The sequence below is a fragment of the Pristiophorus japonicus genome, chromosome 7 (assembly GCF_044704955.1).
Source record: "Pristiophorus japonicus isolate sPriJap1 chromosome 7, sPriJap1.hap1, whole genome shotgun sequence".
NCBI lineage: Eukaryota > Metazoa > Chordata > Chondrichthyes > Pristiophoridae > Pristiophorus > Pristiophorus japonicus.
The window spans coordinates 209936988-209957922 of record NC_091983.1 but is presented as its reverse complement, the minus strand read 5'-3'; the positions used below and the strand labels follow the sequence as shown (position 1 = coordinate 209957922).

Below are 20935 nucleotides of genomic sequence, written 5' to 3'. Positions count from 1 at the left end.
CCCTGTACTCAAATCCCCTTGCTATGAAGGCCAACATGCCATTTGCTTTCTTCACCGCCTGCTGTACCTGCATGCCAACCTTCAATGACTGATGTACCATGACACCCAGGTCTCGTTGCACCTCCCCTTTTCCTAATCTGTCACCATTCAGATAATAGTCTGTCTCTCTGTTTTTACCACCAAAGTGGATAACCTCACATTTATCCACATTATACTTCATCTGCCATGCATTTGCCCACTCACCTAACCTATCCAAGTCACTCTGCAGCCTCATAGCATCCTCCTCGCAGCTCACACTGCCACCCAACTTAATGTCATCCGCAAATTTGGAGATACATTTAATCCCCTCGTCTAAATCATTAATGTACAGTGTAAACAGCTGGGGCCCAGCACAGAACCTTGCGGTACCCCACTAGTCACTGCCTGCCATTCTGAAAAGTCCCCATTTACTCCTACTCTTTGCTTCCTGTCTGACAACCAGTTCTCAATCCATGTCAGCACACTACCCCCAATCCCATGTGCTTTAACTTTGCACATTAATCTCTTGTGTGGGACCTTGTCAAAAGCCTTCTGAAAGTCCAAATACACCACATCAACTGGTTCTCCCTTGTCCACTCTACTGGAAACATCCTCAAAAAATTCCAGAAGATTTGTCAAGCATGATTTCCCTTTCACAAATCCATGCTGACTTGGACCTATCATGTCACCTCTTTCCAAATGCGCTGCTATGACATCCTTAATAATTGATTCCATCATTTTACCCACTACTGAGGTCAGGCTGACCGGTCTATAATTCCCTGCTTTCTCTCTCCCTCCTTTTTTAAAAAGTGGGGTTACATTGGCTACCCTCCACTCGATAGGAACTGATCCAGAGTCAATGGAATGTTGGAAAATGACTGTCAATGCATCCGCTATTTCCAAGGCCACCTCCTTAAGTACTCTGGGATGCAGTCCATCAGGCCTTGGGGATTTATCGGCCTTCAATCCCATCAATTTCCCCAACACAATTTCCCAACTAATAAGGATTTCCCTCAGTTCCTCCTCCTTACTAGATCCTCTGACCCCTTTTATATCCGGAAGGTTGTTTGTGTCCTCCTTTGTGAATACCGAACCAAAGTACTTGTTCAATTGGTCTGCCATTTCTTTGTTCCCCGTTATGACTTCCCCTGATTCTGACTGCAGGGGACCTACGTTTGTCTTTACTAACCTTTTTCTCTTTACATATCTATCGAAACCTTTGCAATCCGTCTTAATGTTCCCTGCAAGCTTCTTCTCGTACTCCATTTTCCCTGCCCTAATCAAACCCTTTGTCCTCCTCTGCTGAGTTCTAAATTTCTCCCAGTCATGCTTCACAAATCTTCTGGAATTTTTTGAGGATGTTTCCAGTAGAGTGGACAAGGGAGAACCAGTTGATGTGGTATATTTGGACTTTCAGAAGGCTTTTGACAAGGTCCCACACAAGAGATTAATGTGCAAAGTTAAAGCACATGGGATTGGGGGTAGTGTGCTGACATGGATTGAGAACTGGTTGTCAGACAGGAAGCAAAGAGTAGGAGTAAATGGGGACTTTTCAGAATGGCAGGCAGTGACTAGTGGGGTACCGCCAGGTTCTGTGCTGGGGCCCCAGCTGTTTACATTGTACATTAATGATTTAGACGAGGGGATTAAATGTAGTATCTCCAAATTTGCGGATGACACTAAGTTGGGTGGCAGTGTGAGCTGTGAGGAGGATGCTATGAGGCTGCAGAGTGACTTGGATAGGTTAGATGAGTGGGCAAATGCATGGCAGATGAAGTATAATGTGGATAAATCCACTTTGGTGGTAAAAACAGAGAGACAGACTATTATCTGAATGGTGACAGATTAGGAAAAGGGGAGGTGCAACGAGACCTGGGTGTCATGGTACATCAGTCATTGAAGGTTGGCATGCAGATACAGCAGGCGGTGAAGAAAGCAAATGGCATGTTGGCCTTCATAGCAAGGAGATTTGAGTACAGGGGCAGGGAGGTGTTACTACAGTTGTGCAGGGCCTTGGTGAGGCCACACCTGGAGTATTGTGTACAGTTTTGGTCTCCTAACTTGAGGAAGGACATTTTTGCTATTGAGGGAGTGCAGCGAAGGTTCACCAGACTGATTCCCGGGATATCAAGAAAGACTGGATCAACTGGGCTTATATTCACTGGAGTTCAGAAGAATGAGAGGGGACCTCATAGAAACGTTTAAAATTCTGATGGGTTCAGACAGGTTAGATGCAGGAAGAATGTTCCCAATGTTGGGGAAGTCCAGAACCAGGGGTCACAGTCTAAGGATAAGGAGTAAGCCATTTAGGACCGAGATGAGGAGAAACTTCTTCACCCAGAGAGTGGTGAACCTGTGGAATTCTCTACCACAGAAAGTTGTTGAGGCCAATTCACTAAATATATTCAAAAAGGAGTTAGATTAAGTCCTTACTACTAGGGGGATCAAGGGGTATGGTGAGAAAGCAGGAAGGGGGTACTGAAGTTGCATGTTCAGCCATGAACTCATTGAATGGCGGTGCAGGCTAGAAGGGCCGAATGGCCTACTCCTGCACCTATTTTCTATGTTTCTATGATTCTGACTGCAGAGGACCTACGTTTGTCTTTACTAACCTTTTTCTCTTTACATATCTATAGAAACTTTTGCAGTCCATCTTAATGTTCCCTGCAAGCTTCCTCTCGTACTCTATTTTCCCTGCCCTAATCAAACCCTTTGTCCTCCTCTGCTGAGTTTTAAATTTCTCCCAGTCACATAAGAATTTACAGCACAGAAAGAGTCCATTCAGCCCAACTGGTCTATGCCAGAGTTTCTGCTCCACGCAAGCTCCGCTCACTCTATTTACTTCAACTAACCCCGGCAGCATATCCCTCCATTCCTTTCTCCCTCATGCATTTAACTAGATTCCCCTTAAATGCATCTTTGCTACTTGCCTCAACTACTCCTCGTGGTAGCGAGTTTCACATTCTAACCAGTCTCTGGCTAAAGAAGTTGCTCCTAAATTTCCTACTGGATTTATGGCTAGTTTTGGACTCCCCCATCCTGACTAATGATTATCTCATTTGCCTTAATTTTTAAAAAAAAGTTGGATGTCTCTTTTTTAAAATTTGTTCACGGGATGTGGGTGTGATTGGAAAGGCCAGCATTTATTGCCCATTGCTAATTGGCTTAGAGTTGCTTGCAAGGCCATTTCAGAGGGCCATTAAGAGACAACCACACTGCTGTGGGACTGGAGTCCTGACCAGTTAAGGACGGCAGATTTCCTTCCCTACATTAGTGAACCAGATGGGTTTTTATGACAATCCGATAGTTTCATGGTCATCATTACTGACACCAGCCTTTATTCCAGATTTATTTAATTAATTGAATTTAAGTCCCCGTGGTGGGATTTGAACTTTCCTCCAGATCATCAGTCCAGGCTTCTGGATTACTAGCCCATTATCACCACTATGCTACTGTTGTCATCAGGATAACTTAGCTGTAAAGATATGGAGGACAATAGTGATGAAGAACAGGGTGGTGTACCCACACACAGGTCCTGTTCGAATCAAGGAAGAGTTTCTATCCAGGAATGAATGGAAAAAAAATTAACGGCACTGTTACTGGAGGGTACGCGTGCATAGGCCCGAACGACCAACAGGAAACTTGCACTGGCAGATGTGGCCACGTGATGACGCATAGAGCAAGGAACGCTTGCCTTTATTGGCCGAGGCATAGAATATAAGAGCGGGGAGGTTATGCTTAAATTGTATAATACTTTGGTTCGGCCACAGCTGGAGTACTGCGTGCAGTTCTGGTCGCCGTATTATAGGAAGGACGTGATTGCACGAGAGAGGGTGCAGAGGAGATTTACTAGGATGCTGCTTGGAATGGAGAATCTTAGTTATAAGGACAGATTGGATAGGCTGGGTTTGTTCTCATTGGAACAGAGGAGGTTGAGAGGAGACCTCATTGAGGTGTACAAAATATTGAGGGGCCTGGACATAGTGGATAGTAAGGGTCTATTTCCATTGGTGGAGGGGTCTACTGCGAGTGTCATAGTTTTAAGGTGGTTGGTGGAAGGTTTAGAGGGGATTTGAGGGGCGGGGGGGCTTCTTTACGCAGAGGGTTGTGGGGATCTGGAACTCACTGCCTGGAAGAGTGGTGGATGCAGAAACCCTCACCACTTTTAAGAGATGGTTGGATGGGCATTTAAAGTGCCGTAACCTGCAGGGTTACGGACCTAGAGCTGGTAATTGGGATTAGACTGAATAACCTCTTGTTGGCCGGCGCAGATATAATGGTAAGTACTGCAGGGAATCGAATACGGCCAGGGTGATCTCCTCGACTAGTTTTGATTGCCTGGATGGGTCAGAGAGGAATTTTCCCAGATTTTTTTCCCTAAATTGCCCTGGGTTTTTATCTGGTTTTTGCCTCTCCCAGGAGATCACATGGTTCTGGTTGGGGTGGAGTGTACAATGTTTCAGCGTAAGGGGTGTCGCAGTTGTGTCGGGTGGACTGGTTGGGCTGGGTGCTCTTTACCTTTCCGCCATTGTTCATTGGTTTATAGGTAACCTTCAGGGCTGCTGACCGAGGGCCGTGTGGCTCTTTGTCGGCTGGCGCAGGTACGATAGGCTGAAATAGCCTCCTTCTGCGCTGTAAATTTCTATGTTTTCCATGAACACAGGAACAGGAGTAGGCTATTCACCCCCTCGAGCCTGTTCAGCCATGATCTAATTGAATGGTGGATCTGTATCTCAACTCCGTCTACTCGCCTTGGTTCCACAATCCTGAATACCCATGCCCAAGAAAGAAAATCAGTTTGGAAATTTTCAATTGACGTAAGCCTCAAAATCAGAGGGAAAATACTAAACATCTCTCCAAATAAAGATGCACAATATTGGTGCAATAATATGATCCCTTGTCACAAAGGGAATAAGGGGTTACCGGGAGTGGGCAGGGAAGTGGACCAGAGTCCATGATCGGATCAGTAATGATCGTATTAAATGGTGGAGCAGGCTCAAGGGGCCGTATGGCCTACTCCTGCTCCTATTTCTTATGTTCGTCTGTAATTTGCAATACAGGTTAGCTGCCCTCTCTCAAAATGGCTGCATTATAAATCAGAAATTATTGGCTTCATTTTACTAGCCAAGTGGTGGGTTTGTGGCAGATGGAGGTGGAAGGAAAGAGATGAGGGGCAAATTCCAAAATTTCCACCAGGAATGTGTTTCATTTCTAAGTCACAATGAGGTGAACAAAAGGGCAGACCAGTAATTTCCTGTTTATTGGAATTCAATAAACTGCTCTGCTGAGGTGTGCATTATATCAGAGCCCTGCCCAAACCACAGAAAGTAAATAGATCTGTCAAAAACAAGGTTCAGATCAAAACGTTTCAGTTCGATTCTCCCAATTCGGTGTAATCACCGGTTAAAGCAGTGAGTCGTTGAACCATACAGAACAGGAAGGTCACAGGTTCATTCCCCCGGTCTGTGTCAGATTAGTTCATCTCAGCAAGGTTTTTCTACTCTTGATTTCTACTAGAGATCTGTCCATGGGCGTTAGGGGAGGGCAAAAGTGAATTTGGCTGTGAGGCTCCCCCACGGTTGAATCACCTGCCACCAACTATGTCTGGGCTCACACATCAAGAATGGCCACTTGGTGAAGACACTAGAGGGTGGCTACCGTCTGTGGAATCATAACCCAGCCTGGGATCAATGCCTTCAGGGAGAAAACTGGTGGCAGAAGAAGCTGGTATCGAAAAGGAAATACTGGAGCCCGTCCTTTAGTCCTCATTACTGACTTTAGATCTCATTCATAGACCGAAAGAACTGTGTTTATATGGTGTCTTGCACGATGGCAAGAGGTCCCAAAGCGCTTTACAGCCAATGAAGTACTTTTGAAGTGTAGTCACTGTTTAGGGAACAGTTACTGGACTAGAATTTCCAGAGGTCTGGACTAATGATCTGGAGACGCGAGTTCAAATCCCACCACAGCAGGTCTGGAATTTAAATTTAGTTAAATTTAATAAATTTGGAATAAAAAGCTCGTGTCAGTAATGGTGACATTGAAACTACTTGATTGTCGTAAAAACACACCTGGTTCACAGATATCCTTTAGGGAAGGAAATGTCCTGTCCATATCGAGTCTGGCCTATATGGGACTCCAGACTCACAGCAATGTGGTTGGCTCTGAAATGGCCTAGCAAGCAACCGCTACGGCACACCACATGGACTGCAGCGGCTTAAGTAGGTGGTTCACCTTCAAGGGAAATTAAGGATGGACAATAAATGCCGGCCATGCCAGCAAAGCCCACATCCCGTGAATGAATAAAAAACTGTTGTAATTGTAGGAAACGCGGCAGGCAATTTGCACACAAGGTCTTTGCTCTTCTTCAAAATAGCTTCATGGCATCTTTAATGTCCACCTGAGGGGACAGACGGGGCATCGGTTTACCATCTCATCCAAAAAACACATCCAACAGTGCAGCTCTCCCTCAGCACTGCACTGAAGTGTCAGCCTAGATCTTGTGCTCAAATCTCTAGAGTGGGACTTGAACCCACAACCTTCTGAATCGGAGGTGGGAGCTGACCCCTGCTGGAGGATCACTCCTTGTTCTATCAGAAAACCATGCCTGGCGCAACACCTTGTATTTCCAAGTTATAATCTCCATAAATTAATGAGTAAGTCACAACGGCACTCATTTTATGAATAATTTTTGTGATATATTCTCCCTTTCTTGAATCTTCAACCACTGCTTATTATTCTAGAACCAGAGAAGTTCGCAGGCCACTGAACCCATCAAGTCTGTGCCAGCTCTTTGATAGACAAAGACACTAGCTGAGGAAGCAGGCAGACCACAGACTCTAAAAACCTGCTCAGAAATTCAGCCACAAGGGGATGGTCAAAGGCAACACAGAACCATTCTATCTCTCTCTCTGAGAGAGAGAGCAGAGAATCATTCTCCCTCTAGATTGTTTCCTTCCCTTCATCCACCAATGGGTGAAGTTCCTGTCCTCTACTTGCCAACCCTCAGAGACCGCGGTGCCGAGATCTGCCTGGTGGATTGCGGACATAGACCCATGTTCCACTACTCCCATCACACGCCACATCGAGGCTTCAATGTGCTCTCGCGGCACCATCCACAAGTTTATAAAACTGTGACAATTGCAACTCTGACGAGCTTTATGCAAACTAAACGTGTTTGTGTGTTTCGGTTTTTTTACCTGTTTTCTTTCTCCTCAATATACTCGTGGTCACTCACTTCTGGCATCTGTACAACATTAACACGTACAGGGTGCGTGCTCTGAAGGAGACGTCGCACCTCCTGAACACGCAGATCTTCATTCCAGATTAAGGACATCAAATCCTGATTCATGTCATTCATTCCATCTTCCTCCTCCTCAGCTTCATTTCCAGACGCTCCGTCAGATAGCAACAAGTGTCCAATTGCCTACAAATGAGAGCAGATTAGCAGACAGCAGTTTCTGGGCACGTCAAAGAAGAATAGCTTGCAGTCCCATCATGGATTAAGGTGGTGAATTTTGCGTCTGTGCTGAGTTAGCTGATCTGGAGTGGGGGGGGGGGGGTGGTGGGGGAGGCAGTGTTAAAATTGCATGCAATGTCCTGGATTAGAGAAGGGGATAAATACCCAAGACTCCTGCTCCTGATGAGTTTGCAGTGATCCCTGCTGGAAGTGTGTATATGTGGACATGAGGGAAGGACAGTACAGGGCTTTCCTGCGTAGCCTTTCCTCCCCACCCCAGTAGCCAGCTGTCATTCAGTCAAGACTCACATATACACGGAAACATAGAAAATAGGAGCAGTAGTAGGCCATTCGGCCCTTTGAGTCTGCACCGCCATTCAATATGACCATGGCTGACCCTCTATCTCAACACCATTTCCCCGCTTTTCCCCCATACCCCTTGATGCCTTTTGTGTCTAGAAATTGATCCATCTCCTTCTTAAATATATTCAGTGACTTGGCCTCCACAGACTTCTTTAGGTAGAGAATTCCACAGGTTCACCACCCTCTGAGTAAAAATAAAATTCTCCTCATCTTGGTCCTACATTTCCTACCCCGTATCCTGACACTTAGTGATCCCTTGTTCTAGGCTTTCCAGCCAGGGGAAACGGGGAAATACTGACCACTTGGGCAAGGTCGTGTTGAGTGAGCAGGGCTCGTAGAACTGCACCCTGGCCAGGAATCAACTCCTTCAGGGGAAGGAGAGTGAGAAAAGTGGCAGAGAAAAGAGGGGAATATACAAACAGCAGGAAAGATGCAGAGCTCGGAGTAGGAGCCCTTCAACCTTGGCCAGGAGTTGAGTAGCCCAGCATGAATGGACACACGCTCAGCAGCACAATAGTTGTTTTTGATGAAACAATACCTTCATCTATATCGGTAATCTGAGGCCACATCGGTGGAGTGGATTAGTTATTCCACATTTTATCATGTTGAAGAAATCAACTGTTCCATACAAAGCTGTCCGTAACCTTCAACATTCACCAGTTTCAATTTCATGCAATCATTGTCTCTCCAGCAACAAGGCTAGATTGATACTGATTTTCCATGCTTTCCTCCCGCTCTGCTTTCTACTGCAACCATTTACACCTCCTCTGGACCCAACATTTATTTCTGTTCTGATGAAAGATCACCAGCCTGAACCGTAAACTCTGCTTCTCTCTCCGCAGATTCTCCTGGAGTACTTCCAGCATTATCTGTTTTTATTTCGAGATTTGTCTCATTATCACCTCCTTTTGTCATTTAATCTCTGGAAATCTCAGCGGGTCAGGCAGCATCTGTGCAGAGAATAACAGAGTTAACATTTCGGGTCGACGACCCTTCGTTAGAACTCGAAGCGTTAACTCTGTTTTTCTCTCCACAGGCGCTGTCTGACCCGCTGAGAGTTCCAGCGTTCTCTGTTTTTATTTCAGATACCAGCATCCACAGGATTTTGCTTTTGTGTCATTTAATCTGTCCTGCCTTCCACCCTATCACCGACCTTGTCCTTTCTTCTTTAGCTGCTCCATTCTCCCTGGCTCTGTTCTTGCTTAAAACCGGTTCCACCTCTAAACTCATCCATGGGCTAGAAATTCGACGATTTTGTGACCGAGTTTTTGGTGCTATTTCAGCTTTTTTGGCGAAAACCCGATCAGCGGAAAATTTGGCGAAGTTTTGCGGCAGCGGTTTAAAAATGCTGCTGGAGAGAGGAGCAAGACTCGAAATAATCGCTTTCACCCAAAAATTTGGCTCACAGCGCACCTGTATTTAGGACGAATAAAAACACCAAGGAAAAAGCTGCATTGCAGCCCTTGGATCAGCAATAAGTAGGAAGACCTGCAAAAAAGGTAAGCTAGAGTTTTTAATGTTTTAATTCTTTTGCAGCGATTTGCTAGATAAGTGTCTTGTCAATGTTTTGTGAATTTTTTTTTTCTTTTTTCCAATTTATTTTTCGGTGTTTTTCCGCCCTCCCTAGGCCCAACTCGCAGCGGTATCGGCCTCAGACTAAAGATGGCAAAGATCGCGGTTTGCGCCGCGAATCCTCGTGCAACGCCGATTTTTAGCGCTGCGCAAATTAAACCTCTGAATTTACGGCCTCAAGCGATAGTGTTGCGATAACGGTAACTTTGGCGAAAAAATACAATTTTCGCCGAGAACCGAAATTCTAGCCCAAGCAGTTATGATTAAAGGACCTGAAATGTTATCTCCGTTTCTCTCTTCACAGATGCTGCCTGACCTGCTGAGTATTTCCAGCATTTTCTATTTTTATTTCGATTTATATGGACATAATCTCAATATATTTCATACGTTTCTCGATACTGAAGCTACTGCTTTGGATCCTCCCTTGGCACCTGGCTGCCTTTGAAGGTCCCAGAACCATGACTGTAGCTGAAGTAGATCACACCGCACAATGTAAAATTCAAACTGTCATCCGTTCCCCTGTACCCAAGGGACATGGAACGTGAGGCTCAAACCTCAACCTTCCCATTCAGAGGCAAGAGTGCTACCAATGAGTCAGGAAAGCTGACACTTGTTCAAGTGCAAAAGGTATACGCTCTTAAAAAAATTCCCACAGGATTTTCAATATAAGGCTCACATCTCAGATGAGAGGGTCACGTGTGTGAATTTTTTTTCTTATTCCTGTGGGATGTGGGCGTCACTGGAAAGGCCATCATTTATTGCCCATCCCTAATTGCCCTTAACCGAGTGGTTTGATAGCCCATTTCAGAGGGCTATTAAGAGACAACCACATTGCTGTGGGTCTGGAGTTACATATAGGCCAGACCAGGTAAGGAAGGCAAATTTCCTTCACTAAAAGGACATTAGTGAACCAGATGGGTTTTTACGACAATCCGGTAATAACACTAGCTTTTTATTCCAGATTTATTTAATTACTGAATTTAAATTCCCCAGCTGCCATGAGTGGGATTTGAACTCATATCTCCGAATCATTAGTCCAGGCCTCTGGATTACTAGTCCAGTAACATAACCACTACACTACCATTCCTCTTTAAAGTTATGCTTCACATACCAGATTGTATGGTAAATTCAGCTTTGGATGCCTCTTACTTGTAGCTATTTCACAAGAAATGCCACTCGTTCTGACGTACACATTTCCGTGCAAATTCAACATCCAAGTTATGGAGGAATGGCATCCATTTTTCATCAAAACTGAATGCATGGTTGAGCATTCAGAGCTGCCGTCCTGCCTCAACTACAAAACCTTCCGTTCCCACAGCTCAGATTGCCAGAAAACCTCGTATGAACCTACAGACTTTGTCTTGTGTAGGTTTCCTTCGTGTGCCTGTTTGGAAAGGTCCTGTCGTCCAATAAGCGAACAGGCTGCTTCAGACCAATCGGAGGAAGGCTGCTCACGGCAGTGATAAATAGCATCCCGTATAGGGAGCGCAACCCCAAAGGGAACAGATTCCAAGTCCTTCAAGGTGAATCCTAGAAAAGTAATACAACACAGGTGACATTTAGGGTGGACATCCCTCCTTTACAGAGGTCACGAATATACAAACAACTGGTACATGTACTCACAAGGTCGCTTACTAGGACTGGTACTTCCCTTTGCAGCCCAACAACACTGCAGTTTTTTTCCCTTTGGGGAAGTATGTGATTCAGCACCTCCCAAACTCAGCATGGTGAAGGCAGAGAGCTCAGGGGACACACCTAATGGCCCAGCAAGCTTCTTCATTGCCTAATTGCACCATACAGATTAGCAACACCCCAAGTTTGATCTCCATCTGCACTGAAATGGCTGATCTGAGCTGGGATGCTAGTAGATGCACTATAAATAGCCTCAGCTAGCATGTGGTTACTAAGCAACCACAGGAGCAGGCCCCACCATGGTGCACCCTACAGCCACCAGACACCCTTCATCTAAGTCCACGTGTCGATAACAGCCACTTGAATAAGGTCCGAGATGGTGCCCGGCACCAACTGAATTGCCCTGAACAAGGAGCCAACGTTTTCAGAAGAGACGGCAAGGATGGCACAAATGAAAAGGGGACTCGTAAAGTAGCAAACCATAAATGTAAACAGTGTAACTATTTGTACTGCACTTTTTTTTGACAACATGTCCGCCTTTCAAACAAGATCATGGCTGATCTGATCTTGGCCTCAACTCCACTTCCCCTCCCTTTCCCCATAACCCTTGACTCTCTTATCTTTCAAAAATCTGTCTATCTCCACCTTAAATATATTCAATGATCCAGCCTCCACAGCTCTCTGGGGCAGAGAATTCCAAAGATTCACGACCCTCAGAGAAGAAATTCCTCCTCGTTTCCGTCGTAAATGGGCGACCCCTTATTCTGAGACGATGCCCCCTAGTTCTAGATTCCCCCACGAGGGGAAACATCCTCTCTGCATCTATCCTGTCAAGCCCCCTCAGAATCTTATATGTTTCAAGAAGATCATCTCTCATTCTTCTAAACTCCAATGAGTATAGGTCCAACCTGCTCAACCTTTCTTCATATGACAACTCCTTCATCTCAGGATTCAACCTCGTGAACCTTCTTTGAACTGCCTCTAATGCAAGTATATCCCTCCTTAAATAAGGAGACCAAAACTGTATGCAGTACTCCAGGTGTGGTCTCACCAATATCCTGTACAGTTGCAGCAGGACATCCCTACTTTTATACTCCATCCCCATTTCAATAAAGGCCAACATTCCATTTGCCTCCCTAATTACTTGCTGTATCTGCATGCTAACTTTTTTTGTTTCATGTACAAGGACCCCCAGATCTCTCTGTACTGCAACATTTTGGAAAATCTCACCATTTAAATAATAATTTGCTTTTTTATTTTTCCTACCAAAGTGGATAACCTCACATTTTCCTGCATTATACTCCATCTGCCAAATTTTTGCCCACTCACTGAGCTTGTCTATATCCCTTTGCAGATTCTTTGCGTCATCCCCACAACTTGCTTTCCCACCTATCTTTGTATCATCAGCAAATTTGGTACGTTACACTCGGTCCCTTCATCCAAGTCATTAATATAGATTATAAATAGTTGAGGCCCCAGCACTGATCCCTGTGGCACCCCACTAGTTACTGTTTGCCAAATGGAAAATGACCCATTTATCCTGACTCTTTGTTTTCTGTTAGTTAGCCAATCCTCTATCCATGCCAATATATTACCCCCAACCCCGTGTGCTCTTATCTTTTATGTGTTACCTTATCGAATGCGTTCTTAAAATCTAAATACACCACATCCACTGATTCCCCTTCATCCACTAATTGGGAACTCATTGGATAGCCCTCCCAGAGACGGCACAGACATGCTGGCCAAGTAATACTGAATGATTCAATTTTTCCCTACCACCTCCCAAGGTCCCCAATGACCATACACATACCCCAAGCAGGATGATGGGATGGGAGGTGCAAACGGTGCTCCAAGACCAAATTCAGAGAGCAGCCCACAATATCAGGCTTTCCTTTGCTTCCCCCCTCCTCACAAGGAGGAAGTACTGGCCTTCGCACGACACCCTTCCCCACAATAGCATGGCTCAGTTCTCAGAGTTCAGCGTGTGGGGAAACTGCAACTGTCGACGCACTGTACGATACGGTGTCGCAGTGCTCCGACTCGATGCACCACTGGCCACACCTGACCGGATAGCCCAAAATAATACGGTGACATTTAAGTCTCGGAGGCTTACCTAGGTTTGTAAGCGAGACCACCAGCTTCGCTGCTAAGCTGGAGGTGATGTTGCACGGATTCAAACTGAGCCTGAAAAGAGAGAGAGGGGGAGGGAGAGAGAGAAATATAAACGTAGGCAGTGGCACTGTATCATTCAGCGGCAGAACGAGCAGGAGAAAATTGCAATGTTAACGGTTTCGACGTTCGTTACCTTCTGTTGTCTTCCTCCACTTGCTGTTTCCTTTGCCCTGTTGAATAGTTTAGAAGATGCAGCGGTTCAAAGGTGACGGAATTATTACATGAGAGGATATCATTTTAACCTCAGCATGGTGCTCTTCACCATCACAGTGTGCGTTTCCACCATTTCTGTTCTTTAATTTCAATTTCCAACACCTCCAACCTTTTTTTTTTAATCTCTCTTGTTTTTCTATTAAATGGACGCCCAGTGTAGGTCATCCTTACTCTTAGGTTTGTTCGGAAAACACGGTTAAAGAGAAATCAAACATGAAATATAAACACAGCAGGGAGACCGTTTGTAAACTCATGATTGACCCAATTTTATATAAATGTTTTTAAAAAGACAGAAAAGAAAATCAGAAAGACAGAAGGAAAAGGGTAAAAGAAAAGGCAAGACTGAAACGAAAGAAAGACAAAAATTGCATTATATATTGCCTTTCATTACCTCAGGATATCCCCAAGCGCTTTACAAGCGTTGTTACTGTTGGAGTGCAGGGAAACGCAAAGTCAAATTGCGCACAGCAAGCTCCCACAAACACCAATGAGATAAATCACCAGATAATCTGTTTTGGTGACGTTGGTTGAAAGATGAATATTGGCCCGGACACTTCCTTGCTCTGCTTCGAATAGTGCCGTGGGATCGAAACAGATTATATTTTAAGTATGACTTTTGGTGAGTGGAGGACAAGTGAAGTCTGTTTTAACCCCTTCTGCTTACAGCGAACCTCTAGTTACTCATTGGTACAGGATTCCTGTTACACCCACACCACTTAATACAAGTATGCATCATTTCTTTTTTTCTCTCCATTTTGATTCTGCAGAACATACTGACTCGGTGCTCCCAGGACTCCACCTAAGCCATTCCGAACTGGTTGCCCAGGAGAGTTTCCAGGAACAGCCTGGGGGAGGGTTTTTGCTCTTACATCTTTTGCTAATACTTAGTATCTGTTTTATGCCTCCAATCAGTAATATGACTGGTTCTTTGGGGGTGGAGGTGAGTGGGAGGCTGCGGGAGACAATCAAACCTGCATCTCACACCATTTACCTTTCCATAAAATGCTTTTTGTGTTGCTCCCAAAGATTGTCTTATCTAGAACATTGCACCAAAGCAATTAATTTTAAAGCATAAAATGTACTTTCAGGGACATGGCAGCTTTACAAGACAGCGCGTCTGTGAATTCCATTTCTGGGTCACATTCCTTGCTGTTCTTGTGGCCTTTAGCAGTGAGTGCATTTCAAATCCATTCTTAGCCAAGCAAATTCTTTGGCTGTAGTTAAAACTCACAAGTAATTTTCTGACAAACAAAATTCCAGCACACTTATTACTGGTTCTTCGGGAGGTATCTCCCATGTGCAGTTTAAGTACCCGGAGTCTTGTACTCAGGAGGTCAGCTCTTCCGCTGCTGGTTTAATGTGTGTCAGAGGATTCAACCCGGTTTGTGTTATGCTCTCTCCGTCTCCCACTAGCTACAACTTTGGTGTGCGGGTATTTAACCCATTGGTTGCCAGTACTAATGGACCATGATTGGACACAAGTTGATGGATTTTCTCCCAGCAGTAGCCCGCATTACCCACTGAAGGAAATATTTAGCCCACAGTCTTTGTCACAAACTTGTCGCAAAATTGTGGTGCACAACAAAATTGTTTGGTTGTTGTATTTACCATGAAACTTTCCCAATGTGCTTCCCAAATATGGTAGAAAGCTGAATTTATATTTGAATAAAGACTAAGTACCTGCTGTGATTCTCGATAAATACATGGATGGCTCATGGGAAAGTGCCTTTTCATCACCAAGTATGTACAATGCAAAACTCTGCAACACAAAAACGATATACAATTTAGCAATAGAATACCTCGCACTTCTCAACCTCTCGCACTCTCCAATCATTTCCTCTGCCAAGATCCATCCAGTTCACCTCTTGAATTTTTCAAAAGCATTCCCCCCTCCATTACCTCCCCAGATAGGCTGTTCCATATATCCAATACTCTGTGTGAAGCAGTCACATTTAAATTGTCCGTCGACCTTTTCCTCTTCTGACCTGAATTTCGTGCTCCCCGATTGAGGCCAAAGCGGAAACTGAACCTATTATTTTCAAATCAATCTTTTGAAGCACTTGTGAATGAGTGCCTGAGGAGCTAATTTCTGTGGAGTTCAGCTTGCTGATTTGACTGCATACAGTTAACAGTCCCACTCTCCCGAATGCTACTGCTCCCTGTTCTCCACAGACCATGTTTTTGGTCTCAAGCTGAAGTTGGAGCATGGACTGAGGAGGAGGTGGCCAATATTAAAATAGCAAAATAAAAGTTCCAAACATTTTATTTCTCCTTTGTTGTTTTTCAGTGAGGGTAGTGAATGTCAAATCTCAGAGTGAAGGGTAGGTATAATTTCACCCCAGGGATGTGGATAATCATCAGTGCAAAACCTTCAACGGTGATCTCTGGAGCAGACTGCAAGCCATTGGAGTTTTGCATTCCTTTCAGATGCTAGGTTTGCAGTTTGCAGGAATCTAAAGTGTTTTGTTTTACAAATCATTCACAAAATTTTGCAGTAGCTATTTGAATTCTGCCCGTTAATGAAAGCAAGACAGAATTGGTACACTATCCCAGATATATTCAGGAATATAATCTCTGTGCATTCGTTTTTAGCAAATGCAGAAAATGCAGTTTGAACTCATTAAAAATGACCACACAGGAAAGTATCAAGGAATCGGCTACAGCTTACACTTGCACATCTTCTTTAGCTCAGCAAAACACGCCAAGTTTCACAAAGATCGCTACACCAAGCAGGAACTGGAAGATTAGGGGAGGTGACCAAAGGCACAGTCAAGAAAGAGGTAGGTTTTGAGGAACATTTTCATAGAATAAAACACAGATCAAGAAGGCCATTCGGCTCATCATGCCTGTATCGGCTCTTTGAAAGAGCTATTCAATAACTGAGCTATTTAATTAGTCCTACTCCCCTGCTTTATCTCCATAGTCCTGCATTTTTTTCTTTTCAAGTATACATCTAATTTCCTTTTGAAAGTTATTATTGAATCTGCTTCCACCACCTTTTCAGGCAGTGCATTCCAGATCATCGTAATTGGTTGTACAACAAAAAAAATTCTCATCTCCTCCCCTGGTTCTTTTGCCAATGATCTTCAATCTGTGTCCTCTGGTTACTGGCTCTCCCACCAGTGGAAACAGTTTCTCCCTATTTACTCTTTCAGAATCCTTCATCACTTTGATCACCTCGGTTAAATTGCCCCCTTTACCTTCCCTGCTCCAAGGAGAACAAACCCAGCTTCTCTGGTCTCTCCACATAACTGAAGTCCCTCATCCCTGGTAAATTTCCTCTACATCCTCTCCAAGGCCTTAACATCTTTCTTAAAGTGAGTAATGTGGAGATGCAGCACGGGGGAGAGGTTTAGAAAGAGCGTACAAGAGCATGACATGTCGAAAGCAGAACACGATGCACTTATGAAAAATTGTTTTGCTGAACAGGTTGAACGCATTGATTTCTTTTTAATTTATAGATCTAACATCCAAGCATAAAACGGTTTGTGTTTGATTATTATGGGGCTATTGTTGGAAACTGTTGGAATGAATCCAAATGAAAGTGGTTTGTTTAGAAATACAGTGACCTGGTCGTTAGTGGGCGACTGGTAAACATTGATATACCAACTAATGCCTTCAACAGCTTTACCAGGGATACAGAAAGTATATCTGAGAGGCACCGCCAGCACAGGAAAATAAACTGAAATGTGAATATGAAGAGAGGTCCTTGATAAAAAAAAAAGAAAAGAAAACTGCCAATGCTGAAATTGTTTTTTAAAATGCAGAACATGCTGAAACTATACAGCAAATTGGACAGCATCTGGAAAAAGAAAATACAGGTTAATAATTTCAGGCAGAGTGCGTCTCCTCATAACGGTTCGGAAACAACTTCTCTATCTTGTAACCTCACCCCGTGCCCACAGAACCTCACCCCGTGACCCAGACCTACAGAACCTCACCCAGTATCCCAGAACCACACCCTGTACCCACAGAACCTCACCCCGTGCCCCAGACCTACAGAACCTCACCCAGTACCCCAGAACCACACCCTGTGCCCACAGAACCTCACCCCGTGCCCCAGACCCACAGAATCTCACCCAGTACCCCAGAACCACACCCTGTGCCCACAGAACCTCACCCCATGCCCACAGACCCACAGAACCTCACCACGTGCCCACAGACCCACAGAACCTCACCACGTGCCTCAGACCCACAGAACCTGTGAAAAATAAGGCTGACAAACAACGGATTGTGCACAGAGACTGCTGGCTCCATACCTGATATCATGACTCCAGATCAATGGGGTAAATGTTATTAGAAGGAAGAGTATACAGAGGAGCATCACTATGCATTGATCATTTTAGGTAATGTAGTATCACTTTTAAAAAAGAACCACAAGGTATAGACTTGCTGAATACGTTGTACACGTGAATGAAAATATGTAATCAGCATGAATGTCATACAAATGTCAACCTCTCCCAACACCACCCCCTCCCAAAAAATTGTGCAATCTAAAATTAGGGCAATAAGGTGAGTTACCTGCACTACTAATTTTGTTCTTTCACAGATGCCGGGAAGGTAAGGGAAAGGAGACATTACGTCGCCGTTCAGACAAGAACTCAGCCAGTGGTAGATGCTTGGAGGTTCAGCGGTGAGGAAAGGCGGTTGCTGCATGAGTCTCGTTTGCGCTGCGTTGAAGAAGCAAGATCTTAAAATCTTAATGGCATTGTAAAGTTCTACAGCTTAGATCAGTGGATTCATCTCCTGGCAGCAACAGCAGAACTAGTATATTTAAATTCTCAGCACAAAATATTTTTTCCTTAATCTTTCTTAAGATTCGCATTGAATACCTGGTCAGCGCATAATTATCGTTACATTAGGTTTCTATAGCTGTAGCTCCCCAAAGGACTTGAAGAGAAGTAAAGTCACAGTGACCAGAAAGGTCTCCGATTCAAGCCCTAGTCAGGACCGTGAGCTGATCTTACCAAAGTGAGCTCAGCGGAGACCTGCAATCAAATGTCACCATCAAATGGACACTGGCTCCCACCATATCAATAGAAATGGTTACATTACTACTGATCAGTATCGAATGTTGCCGAAGTCAGGGTGACTGTGCAGAGGTCACTCTTCTGCTATTACACAACACTCAGTTCAAGTGCAGTGTGTACATGTTGTGGCTGAGGAGAGCCTCAATGGTTCTGTAACCTGTGAGCACACAGTGTCAAGGCGCACATACAACTACCAGTCACTCTGACAGTTCATTCCGACAGTACTGGATGGCAAAAAAAATTAGCAATGGTAAAGAATCAACATCTTCAGGAGGGGAGAAAACTGGCATGAAAAATACTATAAATACACCAGATCATCACCAACAGGCTTTCATACACCATAGCCAACAGAGGACGGGAAGAGGTAACTACCGAGGTAACTAGGAGACAAAATAAATATTACTTTAAATAATTCAAATTTCATAACTAGTTACTTTACTATCCACCTTTGCTGCATTTCAAATTATTTTCTCTGCCTCCCCGTCACTGTGTGCATTTCGTTTCCCCTTCTCTCCTATTTATTTTACTTACAAATTATCCCTGCTTTACAGTTCAATTTCCCCTCACAATCCCATTTCTTTCTGACCCGCCTGCTGTCCTGAATTGCTTACACTTTTAATCCCTGAGCTGCCATCAGTGCCCAAGTACATCATGTGACCAGTGACCCTTTCATCAATATCACCACAGAAGTTGGTCATCTTCAGACCACAAAAATAGATGTTCTTTTCTCCCTGAAAATAAACTATTGTAGAGGTAGAGCACCACACTGGGACCGGTTCAAAGCACCGCTAAATTATAGACCAAAATAACATACACAAAGTAACTGCGCTTTGCAGTCTTGTTTAAACATTTCCATCACACATTTCAATGTGGTAGCCTCCGTGTCTCAATACAGCAAGATCAGCTCGCCCTCAGTGGTCCCAGCCTGGCAAACCTGCCATAGATACACCATAAATGAAGTATAGTACCAGGACAGAGACGTCAGTCTCAGCCACACAAAATAAATCCCATACTTCAGGTGATATGAAAAGCAGTGTTACCTTGATCAATTTTACAAGTTTGTTTTAAAGTGTTCACCAACAAGGGGTAGTCTCTCCAATACGAATCCATGTAGGTGTCCAGTTTCAAATCTCTGTTGGAGGAAACAACCCAAATTACAGAATGCACTTTCAATTAGTTTTGTAAGAGTGCCGACTGAAATAACTAGATATGGAATTCAGAATGAGAGGGGATGTCATAGAAAATAAAATTCTAACGGGATTGGACAGGTTAGATGCAGGAAGAATGTTCCCGATGTTGGGGAAGTCCAGAACTAGGGGTCACAGTCTAAGGATAAGGAGTAAGCCATTTAGGACCGAGAAGAGGAGAAACTTCTTCACTCAGAGTTGTGAACCTGTGGAATTCTCTACCACAGAAAGTTGTTGAGGCCAGTTCATTAGATATATTCAAAAGGGAGTTAGATGTGGCCCTTACGGCTAAAGGGATCAAAGGGTATGGAGAGAAAGCAGGAATGGGGTACTGAAGTTGCATGATCAGCCATGATCATATTGAATGATGGTGCAGGCTCAAAGGGCCGAATGGCCTACTCCTGCACCTATTTTCTATGTTTCTATAAAGAGGGCACGGTTACTTCTGTGCAACAGTTCAAAATGTTACTTTATCAGATAGGATTTTAAACTCAGTAGCCACGGCCTTAAATTTTCACAGTTGATAAAGTTTTAACTTCTAAAGTCCGAGTAGCTTAATACAGTATTATTATTTTTAAGTCATCAGTCTATGAAATCCCCATCCTTTACCATGGTAGTTAAACACCTTGCTATTTCACAGTGCTAGTTAAACACCTTGCTATTTTAAGCCAATGCTGAGCTTATCCAGGCCAATGTTGAGACCTGCACCTTTAGTCACACAATGATGGAGATAAAATGCTCATTTGCAGAAAAGATTGAGTGTAATGTGTGCTGAAGCACCTGATAACTTATTTTACTTGAGATGACTATTATTAATCGGTTACAATATAAATTACTCGGTTTATACAGTTTTGTTTTGAGGTTTAAAATCCATATTATAAGCATATTCCATATTCGAATTGCATGCACGAATTCAAAGACAAATCTAATTACACAGCTCTCTTTATACATATGACATAGAGGGTCTCGCCACTGTGGCTTTGAACCCAGTATTGATCACATGAAAGAGGACTAAAGAACTGCTGGAGATGTTTGGCCAGCTCGGTTCAGTTGGTAGCACTCGTCCCTTTGAGTCATAGCATTGTGGCTTTAACCCCTGCTTCAGGAGTTGAGCTCAAAAACTCGTCTGACACTCCCAGTGCTGCACAATTGGAGATGCCGACATTCAGATAAGACATTAAACCGAGGCGTTGACTCATCTGCCTGATCAGGCGGTGTTAAAGATCCCGTGACTCTTTTCGACCGCCACAACTTATCAAAACAATGAACTGGTCATTCATCTCATTTGC

The 20935-nt window shown here is 44.0% G+C and overlaps 1 protein-coding gene across 2 annotated transcripts in view; it reads right to left on the bottom strand.

Annotated features, from left to right (window-relative positions):
- anapc1 (anaphase promoting complex subunit 1) overlaps positions 1–20935 on the bottom strand; it is a 199421-nt gene that overhangs the window by 118635 nt on the left and 59851 nt on the right. For both annotated transcript variants that reach the window (XM_070885752.1, XM_070885753.1), the window contains exons 20-26: positions 19500–19591; positions 17951–18099; positions 15110–15188; positions 13350–13386; positions 13158–13228; positions 10764–10942; positions 7218–7444 (exon numbers count right to left, since the gene is read on the bottom strand). In XM_070885752.1, coding sequence (XP_070741853.1) covers positions 7218–7444; positions 10764–10942; positions 13158–13228; positions 13350–13386; positions 15110–15188; positions 17951–18099; positions 19500–19591 — 834 coding nt within the window. The remainder of the gene's footprint in view (positions 1–7217; positions 7445–10763; positions 10943–13157; positions 13229–13349; positions 13387–15109; positions 15189–17950; positions 18100–19499; positions 19592–20935) is intronic.